Source organism: Vombatus ursinus, unplaced genomic scaffold (assembly GCF_900497805.2).
Source record: "Vombatus ursinus unplaced genomic scaffold, bare-nosed wombat genome assembly UNPS02014812.1, whole genome shotgun sequence".
Classification (NCBI taxonomy): domain Eukaryota; kingdom Metazoa; phylum Chordata; class Mammalia; order Diprotodontia; family Vombatidae; genus Vombatus; species Vombatus ursinus.
This window is the reverse complement of record NW_020954590.1, coordinates 75233596-75246588: the sequence shown is the minus strand read 5'-3', so window position 1 is coordinate 75246588 and position 12993 is coordinate 75233596. Positions and strand designations below refer to the sequence as shown.

Sequence of the window (12993 nt, the reverse complement as noted above, 5' to 3'; positions counted from 1 at the left end):
TTACTTTCAATAGAACACTTTTAGTAGCAAAGAACTAGAAACAGTAGTAGATGTCCATGAGCTAGGGAATGGTGGTATATGAATACAAGGGAACATTACTGTGTGGTAACAAATCACGACTAGAGATAATGCAGAGATGCATGAGAAGACTTCTATGAATTGATGTAAAGTAAAACATCATTGACACAACCAGGAAAAGTCTGTACAGTGACTACAGTAAAATCAATGGCAGAACAAAAACACAAAACCAAAAGCAAATGGTATAAAATTATGAAAGTTATGAGAAGACAGATCCTGCAGGGGATTAGGTTGTGAGGGTGAAACACTTGCATATAATGTCAGACTCAGTTGATTATGTTGACAAATTCTCTTTTACATTGTTTGTTATGTAAGGGAAAATCTATTTAAAAATGCAAGTGACAAAAAAGTCAAAGACAAAAAAAATTTTAATGACACTTAGCTCACATCCATGAAGTAATATATGCATAAGAAAGCCTTGATTATTATTCAATTCCATGTGGCAATGATCAACATAACCTCTCATCAAGTTTATTCATTTTTTTTTTCCTTTGAGGATGTTCTTTAGAGGTAGAAAACACTTTTAACTGTAGCCTTTGAAGCTAAACAGGCTAAATTCCCTTAAACTTTCCTGAGAAAACAATGTTTTCCTTAAAAAAAAAAACAAAACATTCTGCTTTATTTGCAGATCCACAAAGGTCTAAAAAGTATAGATGAAAATGGAAAATTTTTGCAAGGAAAAATGATTATACAGGTTTATCATTATTTTCTTTAGAAAATAACCACAGGAAATATGAAGACTCTAAACATAAATAAAACTAAAAGAATGTCCATACAACTGGAAAAAAAATTTTGGGCGAAGTACATCTTTAGTTTGCCTTCACTGGGAAAGATATTGCAACATCATTTATATTGTTGGATTCAGTCTGTGAGGAACACAGAGTTTCATATGTTTTGATAGTTATGGTAATAGACTGCAGAACCGGCATCAGACATGACAGAGGATATAGTTGAAGGGTTATGTTCACCATCATGGCCCGGAGAGACAAGCTCCAGCTCTGCTTTACATAAGTGGTGAAAATACTGATCAAATTCTGTGCGGTCCACATCTGCAAGGAGCTCAGCAGGTTGGCTGGTGTCCAGGCCATCCCTGCAGGACAGGGCCTCTGGAGGAGGAGAGGGCTGACTAGATCCTGGCTGATGCTGCATCTGGAAACCACGGACACTGCCCCCAGCCTGCAGGGAGCCCATGGGACCATAGTACATGTGCAGAGGGTTGGAGGGACCCATCAGACCCTGCAACGAGTGGGCCAAGGGTTCCTGAACGTGCCTGTGGTGCACAGCACCTGGGTGAGAGTCAGGATGCACAGAGTACTCAGAGGCTGCAGGATAGTTGTAGGGTCCCGGCTGGCAGTCCCCTTGAAGAGAGGAAGTGAAGAAAGCGGCATCTGGCTCCATGCCATCCATGGGAGAAGCCTCAGGGGTAGGCAGGTTGTAGCTGTCAAACTGAGGGGCCGGACCCAGGCTCTGGCACTCACGGTAGTGTCCCATCTGAGGAGGTAGCACTCCCTGACCCGGGTGGTAGGCCTGTTCATGGAACGGCAGTCCCAGGCTGTCCACACACACTCTGCCCTCTGGACCCAGCCCAGAGCCCGGCTGCTCAGGGAGGCTGTGGAGGAAGCCACTCTCTGCCCGTTTCAGCCTTTTCACCTGCTTCCTCCTCCGAGGCCGGTATTTGTAATTGGGGTGGTCCTGCATGTGCTGCACTCGCAGCCGCTCGGCCTCCTCCACAAAGGGCCTCTTCTCGGCAAGAGGTAACGCCTTCCAGGACTTCCCTGCCAACATGATGAACAAAGTTAATCTTAAAGAATCACAAATCTCAGAATTGAAGACAGCTAATACGCAGCAGAAAGCACATCAGTTCTAACATCAGTGAGCCTGGGTTCAAATCATAGCATGGCCACTTGCTATCTGTTCAACTTTGGATAAGTTACTTACATTTTCTAATGCTGTTTCCTCCTCTGGAAAATGAGGATTTGAAATTAGATAACCTCTAAAAGTTCTATACTCTAACACTATGATCCTGGGACTTCAGAGGTCATCCATCTAGTCTAAACCACAGCAGAACCAAAATAATAACCTCCCACTCTACAGCATACCTTACAAAGGGTCCTACAGTATACCTTACTCATCCTTTACAGGAAGGTCTCCAGTGAGGGAGCTTCATTACACTTTGGGATCACTCTAATTTCGAAGAAATCTGCTTAAATTGGATCTCGAGCAGCTTTTCCACATGCTATTCTTTGTGGAGTTGAACTGTTATTACTATCTCTGCTTCCTTAAGGTCAACAAAGTCCAAGGCCTCCTCCGTAGGAGGGCTTTCAAATCCTTCCTTTAGGTGCCCTTCAACATCATCATGGTGGCCCACCTCTGGAAGCTATCACAAAAGCCAATAAAGCACATAATCACCCCCCTTTCCATATTGGGTTCATAAAATGATGGCCCCAAGGGATTTTATAGCAGGTTCTTACCAAACGTAATTTTTTTCTTCCCCCCTTTCCCTTAGAAACAGAACAAAGAGGGCAGCCACTGGCATAGTGGATAGAGCACCAGCCCAGAAGTCAGGAGGACCTGAGTTTAAATCTGACCTTAGACCAAACACTTGACACTTACTAGCTGTGTGACCCTGGGCAAGTCACTTAACCCCAATCGCCTTAAAAAAAATTTTTTTTAATTAAAAAAGAAAAAAAAAAGAAACATAACAAAGGAGGACTCCATCTGGCTGTAATGTAACCTTATCAACACATCTCAGGATCCCAAAGTCAAGGTTTCTAAAAAGTAGGTCTTGCTTTTAATTAAATCAGTCTACAAGTATTTGTTATGCTCTTGCTATGTGCTAAACTCTCGGAGGGGAAAAGACAAAACCTGCCTTGCTCTCTAGAAGGTTACGTGTAAATGGTGTAGACAACATATACATAAATCAGCACATACAAGATGAAAAGTAACCTTAGAGAAAAGCACTAGTAGTTGGGGAAACAGGGAAAGGGTTCCTTCAGCAGGAGGGGTCATGTGAGCTGAGACTTAAAATCAGGGAAGCTAAAAAGCAATGTTAGGAGAGAGAGAACATTCCAGGCTTGAGAAAGAGTACAGCGCTAGAAATGGGAGGAAGAGCAAGTAGGCCAGTTGCTATGGCCAAACCATAGAATGTATGGAGGGAAATAATGTGCTTAAGTATGTGGAAGAGGCAAGGTTATAAAGAACTTTAAATGTCAATCAAAGGAATTTGTATTTGATGATAGAGGTAAATAGGCTTGAAGCCACGAGAGCTTATTAAGTAGAGGTGACATGGGCTGACCTATTCACTAGGAAACTTATTTTGGTAGCTGGTAGAAAATGGACTAAAGTGGGGAGAGATATGAGGGAGAGAGGCCAATTATTTCAAACAGTCATGGCAAGAGGTGAGTGATAAGGTTTTGAAGTAGGCTGGTGGCTGGGTATGTGTGGGCCATGTCTGAGAGCTGCTGTAGAGAAAGAAATTATAAGCTCGGTAAATGATTAGATTATTGAGAGGGGGGAGTGAGAGATATCAAAAGTATGACACCGAAAATGCAAATCTGGATGACGAGAAGGATGGTCGTGCCTTTGATAAGAGTAGGGAAGTTGAGAAAACGTAGGAGTGAAGGGAAAGATGATTCTGTTTTGGATATATGAAGTTTGAGATGCCTACAAGTCCTTCACGTAGAAATATCAATAGTTGCTGATGTGAGATGCTGAGTCCAGAGACTAGGGATGGATACATAGATCTGAGAATCATGTGAATAAAGGTAATAATTGAAGCCTTAAAAGCTGATGAAATCACCATGTGAGATAATATAGAGAGAAAAGAGAATCAATTGGGCTTAGAACAGAACCTTGGGGTTTGGGCAACCCCAAAAGTTTTGCTGCTGTTGTTCAGTGTTGCAATCATGTCCAACTCTTGTGACTGCATTTGGGGCTTTCTCAGCAAGGATACTGTAGTGGTTTGCCATTTCCTTCTCCAGTTTATTTTACAGATGAGGAACTGAGGCAGTTAAGTGACTTGTCCAGGGTCACACATCTAGTGTCTGAGGCCAGATTTGAACTCGGAAGATGAGTCTTCCTGACTTCAGGCCTAGCACTCTATCCACTGAACCAACAAGTCCATGTAATTAGCATTGCCATAAATAAAAATACAGCAAAGAATTGGGGGGGGGGGTTAGATAGAAGAATCGAAACCTGTTGTGTCATTCCCATAGCTGTTATGCTTATATAAGCACCTCCCACATCTATACAGAAGACCTTCCCAAGTTTTGAGTTGAAACTGACATTTCTTTGGCTAACTTTATGCACCCAACCCCCTAAGGAATTAAATGATGAAACTATATTCCCTTATTCCAAAAACTATATCCCTGATGTTCATGGTCCTCCCCCCCCAACCCTTTCTCTTCACAGGCAGTAACCCCAACCATTGTAAACAGCTCACAATACCCAAATTCTTCACAGAATGAAAGAATCTCAGAATACCAACCCCACAAAAGTAGTTGTACCACCATTTGTCACTTACAGGGTATGGTATATTGGGAAAAGTTTCCACTGCACTAAAAAGTAGGAAAACCTGGGTTAAAAGTAATCCATTCTGCTATACATACTCCCAAAGGGGCTAAATACAAAGGGAAAGGAATTACCTACACAAATATTTAAAGCAGTATTTTTTGTTGTAACAAAGACTTTGAAAGAAGTGAGTGTCCATAAATCAGTTAAGTAGCTAAACAATGTGATACATGAAAGTAATGGAATGTTATTACACAATAAGAAATAATAAAGAGTATAAATTCTGAAAAGCCTCGAAAGACTTATATGAACTGAGGTAGAGTGAAGTGAGTAGAACAAGGAGAGGAACATACAGATTACAATAATGTAAAGGAAAACAATTCTGAAAGCCTTAAAAACTCTGCTCTATTAAATGACCAATCATAGTTCCAAAACACTAATAATTAATTGTGCTTCCCATTTCTTGCAAAAGAGGTGAAGGAACACAGAATCAATCAATGAGCATTTATTAATAACCCATCATGTGTCATGCGCTGAGCAATAAATACAAGGTAGTTAAATACTAGGTAGCTTGAGAAGGCACTAGCAGTTGATAGATGAAGAAAGGCAGCGTGTGCTAAGTGGTGACTGAGCTGTATCTTGAAGGAAGAAAGGGTGTCTATGAAGCAGCTGTGAGATGAAAGCATACTTCAGGCATTTGGGATGGCCAGTATAAAAGCATAGAGACAGAAGATGGAGCATTCTGCTTGAGAAAATGGACTAGGCCAAAACTAAGGTAAAATATGTCCAACGAAGCTGGAAAAGGTCACAAAGGACTTTTTTGTGAAGGCAGCTAGGTGCCACAGTGGTAATAGTGTTGGACCAGTTAGGAAGATCTGACTTCAAATCCTATTTTGGTCAATTTACTAGCTACCTGTGTATCCATGAGCAAGTCTGCCTCAGTTTCCTTACATGTATAATGAGGCTAAACAGCATCTACCTCCCATGGTTATCATGAGGATCAATTGAGATAACATTTGCAAGGTGTTTGCAACCTTAAAGCACTATGTAAACGCTACTTATTTTATTAAAAGTTCAACCAAAAGTTTTTATTTTATCCTAGAAGCAATAGGGAGCCACTTATGTGATTATTGAGTAGGGGAGCAACATAGATCTTCAACTAAAGAGAATCACTTTGTCAGCCCTGTGTAGGGTAAACTGAAGTGGAAAGACTTGAGAGAGGACTAGGAGATAAATTAGCAGATTATTGCAATAATTTAGATGACATGTAATAAAATCCTGAACTATGATGAATGAGATATAAATCTCTAAACAAGGTAAAAAATAAGTAATACATTCCATGTTCTTCTAATTTTCCTGCAATATCTCTTTGTATCTGTCACTTATCCATCTTGACCCCATCTTGATAAACAGTGTTGACATTGGTTCATGTCCAGCCTCTGCCACACTGCCCTCCAGTTTTCCCAACAATTTTCACCAAATAATGAACTCTTATCCCAAGTCTTTACACTTGTCAAAATAATGGTTATTATATTCATTTGCTGCTATATAAGTTGTATGTCTGCTCTGTTTCATTGATCTGCTCTTCCACTTCTTAGCCAGTACCAGACAATGTGGACAATCACTACCTTATAATATAGTCCCAAGATCTGGCACTGCTAAACCTCCTTTCTCCACATTTTTCCTTATTAGTTCCTTTGATATTCCTGAGTCTTGCTCTTCCAAATGGATTTTATTATTATTTTTTTAATCCAGTAAAATAATTTTTTGGTAATTTAAATTGGGACGGTATTGAATGTATAAATCAGCTTAGGTAAAATCATCATTTCCCTTATATTGGCCCTGCCTACCCATGAACAATCAATAGCTCTCCAATTATTCAAATCCGGTTCCACCTATACAAAAAGTTTTGGGGGAATGGCTGAACAAGTTAAGGCATATGATTGTGATGAAATACTACTCTGCCATAAAAAATGATGAGCTCAATGATCTAAGAAACACATGGAAAGACCTGCACAAAAATTGAAGATCAAAATGAGCAGAACCAAGAGAACATTGTATACAGTCACAGCAACATTGTTTTAAGAACTACTTTGAACAAATAAGTCATTTTGCCCATTATCAATACCAAATTAATTACAAAATACATATGCATAAAGATGCTATCTGCATCCAGAGAAAGAACTGATAAATAGAAGTATGTGTAGAATTATGTGTGTGTGTTACACACACACACCTATTTGTGTCTAATGGTAGCCATCTCTAGTGTGGAGCAGGGAAGGAAAACAAAAAAGAAAAAAAAAGAAATTATATATAAATTGTATATATCATATATGTAAATGGAATAGCAAATTATACATACAGGTTTTCAGTTTCATGTGCAATTTTTTTATTCTACTGTTATGGAAATGCTTGTTTATCCCATAAATTAAAAATAAAATAAATTTTTAAAAATAATAATTTAAAAGATTCTAACTTTACCACTTACAAGCCAATTCACCTCTGTGAGCATCACTTTCCTTATTGGAAAAAGTCTGTCGACAAGCTTATTATAAGAGCTTATTATGTGCCAGGCACTGTGAGCCAAGAGCTGGGAGTATAAAAACAAGAAAAAATAAAGACAGTTCCGGGCCTCAAAGAATTTACATTCTAATGGTGGTAGACAATACATAAAAGGAAGTTATTGAGGGATAAAGAGGGGCATATGGCTAGGGAGTATGAATGAAGATTCCCCAGAGAAATGAAGAGATGGTAAGTCCAGGTGCCCTCCTAGTTCAGGGAAGAACCATCCAGTCAAAATGGGGCTGAGGGTCCTTCCTAAGTATGAATTCCCAGGTTGAAATGATATTTCAGGATGAAGAGTTTGGGGTGGGGGAAGGGCAGGGAGATCAGACTAGAGCAGAGATTTGTCTTCTGCTTTTCTTTGGATCTCCATCCAGTCCTCAGCATATCATAGGCACTTAAATGCTTGCTGACTAGCTTTTTGACTTATACACTACCAATCTGACAGTTTGTAAGGAAAGGATCTTATAACCTTTAAGCGCTACATAAATGTGGCCTTTTAAAAATATATCTTGTTTCTCACAAATTTAAAGCATTCGACAATAAGGTTCTAACCATTAGAAGCATACTTGAACTCAGCTAGTGTGACTTGGAACAGAAGTCTCCTGACTGGTCTCCTTGCCTCAAATTTGTTCCCATGCCAAACCATCCTTCATTCAACAACCAAAGTGATTTTCCCAAAGCATAGATCTGAGTCTCTCCACCCACAAGGATCCCGAGCCCCAACCCCTTCCCCCCTCCAATGCCCCCGCCCATTTTTCCATTCCAGGCATAAAATACCCAGGGCAGGCAGGGTGTCCTCTGCTTTCATGGATCAAATTCATAACCTGTCATTCCACAATTCTAATTTCAAATCTTCCTCCAATCCCCTCTGAAAATGTTAAACCTCAATTCCACTAACAGTTCACACTTTAGCAGGGATTAGCTATAGCCTGAGTCTAAGTGTCCAGTACAGACACAGGATGGGTACCCTAGAGAAGAAAGATGGGAAGGAACCCCAGGGAAAGGAAAGGGGCACGAACAGGAAAAGTGCCTAAGGAACCCAAGGCAAACTTTGTCTGCTTCATATTTTTGACCATGACTGACTGGGGCCTTCTTCTACCGGAAATATAACAGGGAGCTGTTTCTTTCAACTCCCAAAGCACATTTGCTTACTTTGTCACATAATTTATTTGATAATTATTATCAAAGATTGCCTTGCATAATTACTCCAGCTGGAGCTCAAGCTGGAAAGGGCCTTAGGGACCCTCTAGTCCAATCCTTTTTACAAAGTAGGAAAGAGGCATTAAAAGGTTAAGTTAATTGCTTAGGGGCACACAGCTAGTGTCAGAGACAATATTTGAATCCAGCTCTACCAGACCCGAGGGCAGGGCCGATCACAGCAACTACATCTCAAGTCCTGAGGCCTTCCCTTTGTATGCACCTTTTGGTCAGAAAACATCCCCCTCACACCTACTTAGACAAATATTAACATATTAAACCTTCAGTCAATTCACAGCCACATCTAAGCCCCCTTCCCTTTTATTATTCTAATACCTAAAGTCTCACAGCTTGGATTCTTCATATTCACCTTTTCTAAACTGGATCCATTATGGAATTGGAGGAAGACGGTTTTGTCTAACAGAATCAGAACTGAAGGGACCTCAAAGATCATCCAGTCGCATCCGTTCAACTGAACCAACCTTCTCTGCGGCTCAGGGAAGGGCAAGTGACTCACTCAAGGTTTTAACAAGTATTAACTACCAAGATTCAAACCCAAGACCTCCAACTCCAAGGCCAATCATCTTTCCACTACCCATAACAGTCTCTATAATTAGCACAGGGTTTTGTTTTGTTTTTTCTAAACTCCAAGTCAAAGAATCTTAGAATCTCAGAGACAGAAGGGACCTCAAAGTTCATCTAGATCAAGTCAGACCTGAGCAGGACCTGCTCAGCAGTCCCTGACAAGGGATCAACCTGGCTTCTCTGAGTGAAGACTTGCACGAATTTAGGCAGCCCATTGCCCCTTGGGTCAACCCCAGTTGTTGGTAAAGTTTTCCATTCTAGCAAAAGAAAATCTGCCCCTGCAACTTCCACATAGCTAGCTGCTAGACTCCAGTCCTCTCATCTCAAGCCAAACATTTAATATGTCACACAAGGCCTTCAAAGAGTTGAAGACAACTCTCACGTGTCCCCCTTTCTACTCAAAGATATCTCCATATTCCTTATATAGAAAACACAATAGCATGATCTTTCGACCCCTTCCCCTTTTGGTCTTTAGCTATTTTTCTTATCTGTGAAATAGAAATAAAGTGCTTGTTGTGCAGAAAGTTAACTCTTTTCCAAAGAAATTTTCTATTTTGTAAAATAGGTTTATAATTTGGTTTTACCAATAGCAAAATACTACAAACAAACTAAATGCCTCATCATTAGAGAGAATACTTTATAGCAACAAAGATTAATAAATACAAATATACAGAAATATAGGTAAAGCCATATGAATTTATGCAAAATAGAGCAGAACATGAAATGGTAGACACATTGATTGTATCTATGCAATACAGGTATGCCTATGTTGATGAGTCATCTCCATCTTCATCCCAACACTCCATGCCTTTGCACTGCAGCCTATCCCCTATACCTGGAATAGTCTTCCCTTCCCTTCCTTACCAATGCTTCAGTTTCTCTGGCTTCCTTCAACACTCAGTTCAAATGCCATCTGCAGGAGGCTTTTTCTGGTTTGCTCTAGGATCCTCTTTAAGTACCTGGTTATTTTCATGTTTTTCTCTCCTTTAGAATAGGAGTTCCTTGAAAGCACAAATTATTTTTGCCTGTCTTTTTATCACCAGAGTTTAACACATAATAAGTGCTTAATACATGCATGTTACCTGACTGATTTGTCAAAGTTCATACATCCAGTTGGTTATCACAGGAAGGACTTAAAACCCTGATTTTTCTGACTCTAAAGGCCAGCCAACTAGCTGCTACACAGAGGTTTCAAACTCACTGGCCCAAGGGCAACTCCTGAGTGCCAGATGAAAAAGTAATTGAGAAATGTTTAACAAAAGAAATAAAACTACAATACAACATAAATAATGTTAATTTGTGGTCTACTAAATCAAAGTGGAGCCAGCAGGGATCTGTTTCTGTTTGAGTTTGACACTATAGCATCACACTCATCTTCCTTACCAGCAAGTACCATTTACCTTTCTTTCATAGTCTTTTTAAAATAAAAATTAAATAATCTCCCCAGGCAGTTATAGGAATGTGGCAACAAAGATTTCAGGCTGTTTTTTACTAAACTAATGTATGACCATTCCATTTATAGAATTTCAGAACTGGAAGAGACGTTAGAGATCATTTTATCTAAGTCCCTTACTTGACAGTTGAAGAAACTGAGGTGTTCTAGACTTTCCTAAGGTGGACCAGGTAGGTTAGTGGCAATGGTTGAACTAGAACCTAAATATTTCTGGATCCTGGCCCAGTGCTTTTCCATCACAAAATACTGCTTTCATAACATACTGATCTCTGTCTTCCTCATTTCAGAACGACTAAGAAACAATAAACAAAGTTTTAAAGCTATTTTGTAACCAAAAAAAAAAAAAAAGCTAAAATTGGTACACACTTATCCTGCTCTTTAGGAATTAACCCCAACTCTTTAGCCAAAAAAACAAACAAAATAAAAACAAACAAACAAAAAACCTGGCATAAGGCGCTAAGGACTGAAACTGTGACTGCACTGTTAGGGAACTCCGAGGAGAGGGGACTCCCTCTACCTTCTGCATAATTCATTATGTTAGAGTGACCTGGGCCAATTGAGAGGTAAAGTAACTTGCTCATGATCATTTAGCAGGTATGAGCCATGGGCATAACTTGAACTCGTCTCCCGTTTCCCAGGAGAATTCGCTATCTGCAATACCCATTATGTCGATGCTTCTCTGAGTGTGAACAGTTGACCATAAAATAAAAGTCATACTATAGGGCAGCACTTTGAAGCACAGTTGCTTCCATACTGCATGGTTGTAGACTGGACCGACAAAAAACTCTTTGCATTGTTGTTTACACACACACACACACACACACACACACACACACACACACACACGGTATCTACACAGCAACCTCTAACAGTTTGTATTCGTAAACAAGATGGAAAATTGTAATATGCTCTTATCGTCGTCACTGACCAATATTTTTAATCTCCAATGCAGCGTACTCTTATGTCTCAACTTTTAACCTAAGAAAATTCGGATATCGGCTTTATCTTTCTACTACTACTTTCGTTATGGTTGGACCTGACTTTCAAGCAGTTCTTAGCAAACTACCCAACCCACTGAAACAACATCGCAGGAGAATCATTTAGGTCCTCAGCACCTCTTTATTACCAGCCTTCGGATAGGGACCCCTGATTATACTTCGTATAGGAAACGTCTCTACCAACGAAGGTAAGCACTTTTCTGCAATTTATCCTCTAGGAGAGTTGTTGACCTTTACGCTTAGAAGTTAAGTGACCTGACCTGGGTCATTAAGCCAGTGGAAATTGAACCTAGAACTTCCTGATTCTGAGACCAGCTCTCAGGTCCACTGCGCCACGCTGCTATCAAACCAAAAATAATGCCCAGGGACCCCTTTGCAGTAGCGAAAGTAAGGTTAAAAAAGGTGTAATTGACATAAACGCCTATTCAGGTTTTCCACTGAGGGGACCCCATAAAGGGGCTGTGGTCCAATCGGGATAAATTTTCCTTACCCCCACCCCCGCCCGTGGTCATTGTTGTACTGCTGGATACAGTCAGTACAAAAGTGATAGGGACACTTGTGGACAAGCCATTGAACAGACTAAGGTCAAAAGCTCTCTTAGAGTAACCGCCACTTGAAAGATCTTTGGTACAGATGCTGGGTCTTCTTCCCCCACCTCCCGCCCCTTCCCAAGTCTCCTAGTTCCTGCTGCAAATGCCCAGGAGCCCCACTCACCCAGCATCTTGCTCAGCTCAGCGTTGTGCAGGTCAGGGTTCTGCTGTGCCAGCCTCTTGCGCTCGTCCTTGGCCCACACCATGAACGCGTTCATGGGCCGCCGGATGCGGGACTCCCCTTTGCCACGGCATGCAGTTCCAGAAGCTGCAGAAGTCGCGCTGCTCCCGCTCCCTGCACCCGCACTGGACTCGTTCTTGACCTTCATCTCCCCCAGGGGGCTCAAAGACTCTGCCCAAGGACAGGGGCCCATCCCGGCCATCATCATGGGCAGCGTGCACCTGGCCTGGCTCTGGTCGTCACTGGCGTACCCTGCATCCGGGCTGCTCATGGCTCTCCTGCCCAGACTTCACGGCCTGCACCCCGCCCCGCCCCCCACACCCTCAGCCGGGACCGACGGTTCCCCCAGTGGCTGGTCGAGGGTGGGAAGAGAGCGCGGTTTGCCGGCGAGAATCAATGATCTATCTGGATGATCTGATTCCCAGGATCCATTCAAAGCCACCCCAACAAGAAGCGCCCCAAACAGACACTGCCTCACTAGAAATGCTCTCCCCGAAGCCGCTCCTCTTTCTACACCCACGCGACCAATGGGGCTCCGAGGGCGGGTCGGCTCCCTTGAGGTGTCAGATGCCCCTGCCTGACCAGCGGGAGCTATCTCGACTGCTGCTCGGGTTTTACCTGAACAGGTGAGAGCTGGAGAAAACCTGGAGTCCAAGAACTGGACCTCCCTGAACCTGGTTGCTCTTTGGACAGTTAAGACATATTGCGCTCCTGGTCACCTCTGATGCATACCGGTTTCTCCACTTACCTAAAATAGAGGTGCGCAATCTGGGGGAGCATGAATTTGTGGGGTTTTTTTAATGCTTTGATAACTGTATTGAATATAATTGGTTTTCT

General features: G+C 41.5%; 1 protein-coding gene across 1 annotated transcript; it reads right to left on the bottom strand.

Annotated features, from left to right (window-relative positions):
* Positions 1 to 840: 840 nt before the first annotated feature.
* On the bottom strand, positions 841 to 12427 carry LOC114054213 (transcription factor SOX-17-like). The gene is made up of 2 exons (XM_027877384.1): positions 12100 to 12427; positions 841 to 1853 (listed from the first exon to the last, which is right to left on the bottom strand). Exons 1-2 carry the CDS (start codon positions 12425 to 12427, stop codon positions 964 to 966), a joined length of 1218 nt encoding a protein of 405 aa, XP_027733185.1. The 3' UTR covers positions 841 to 963.
* Between the last annotated feature and the right edge of the window lie 566 nt (positions 12428 to 12993).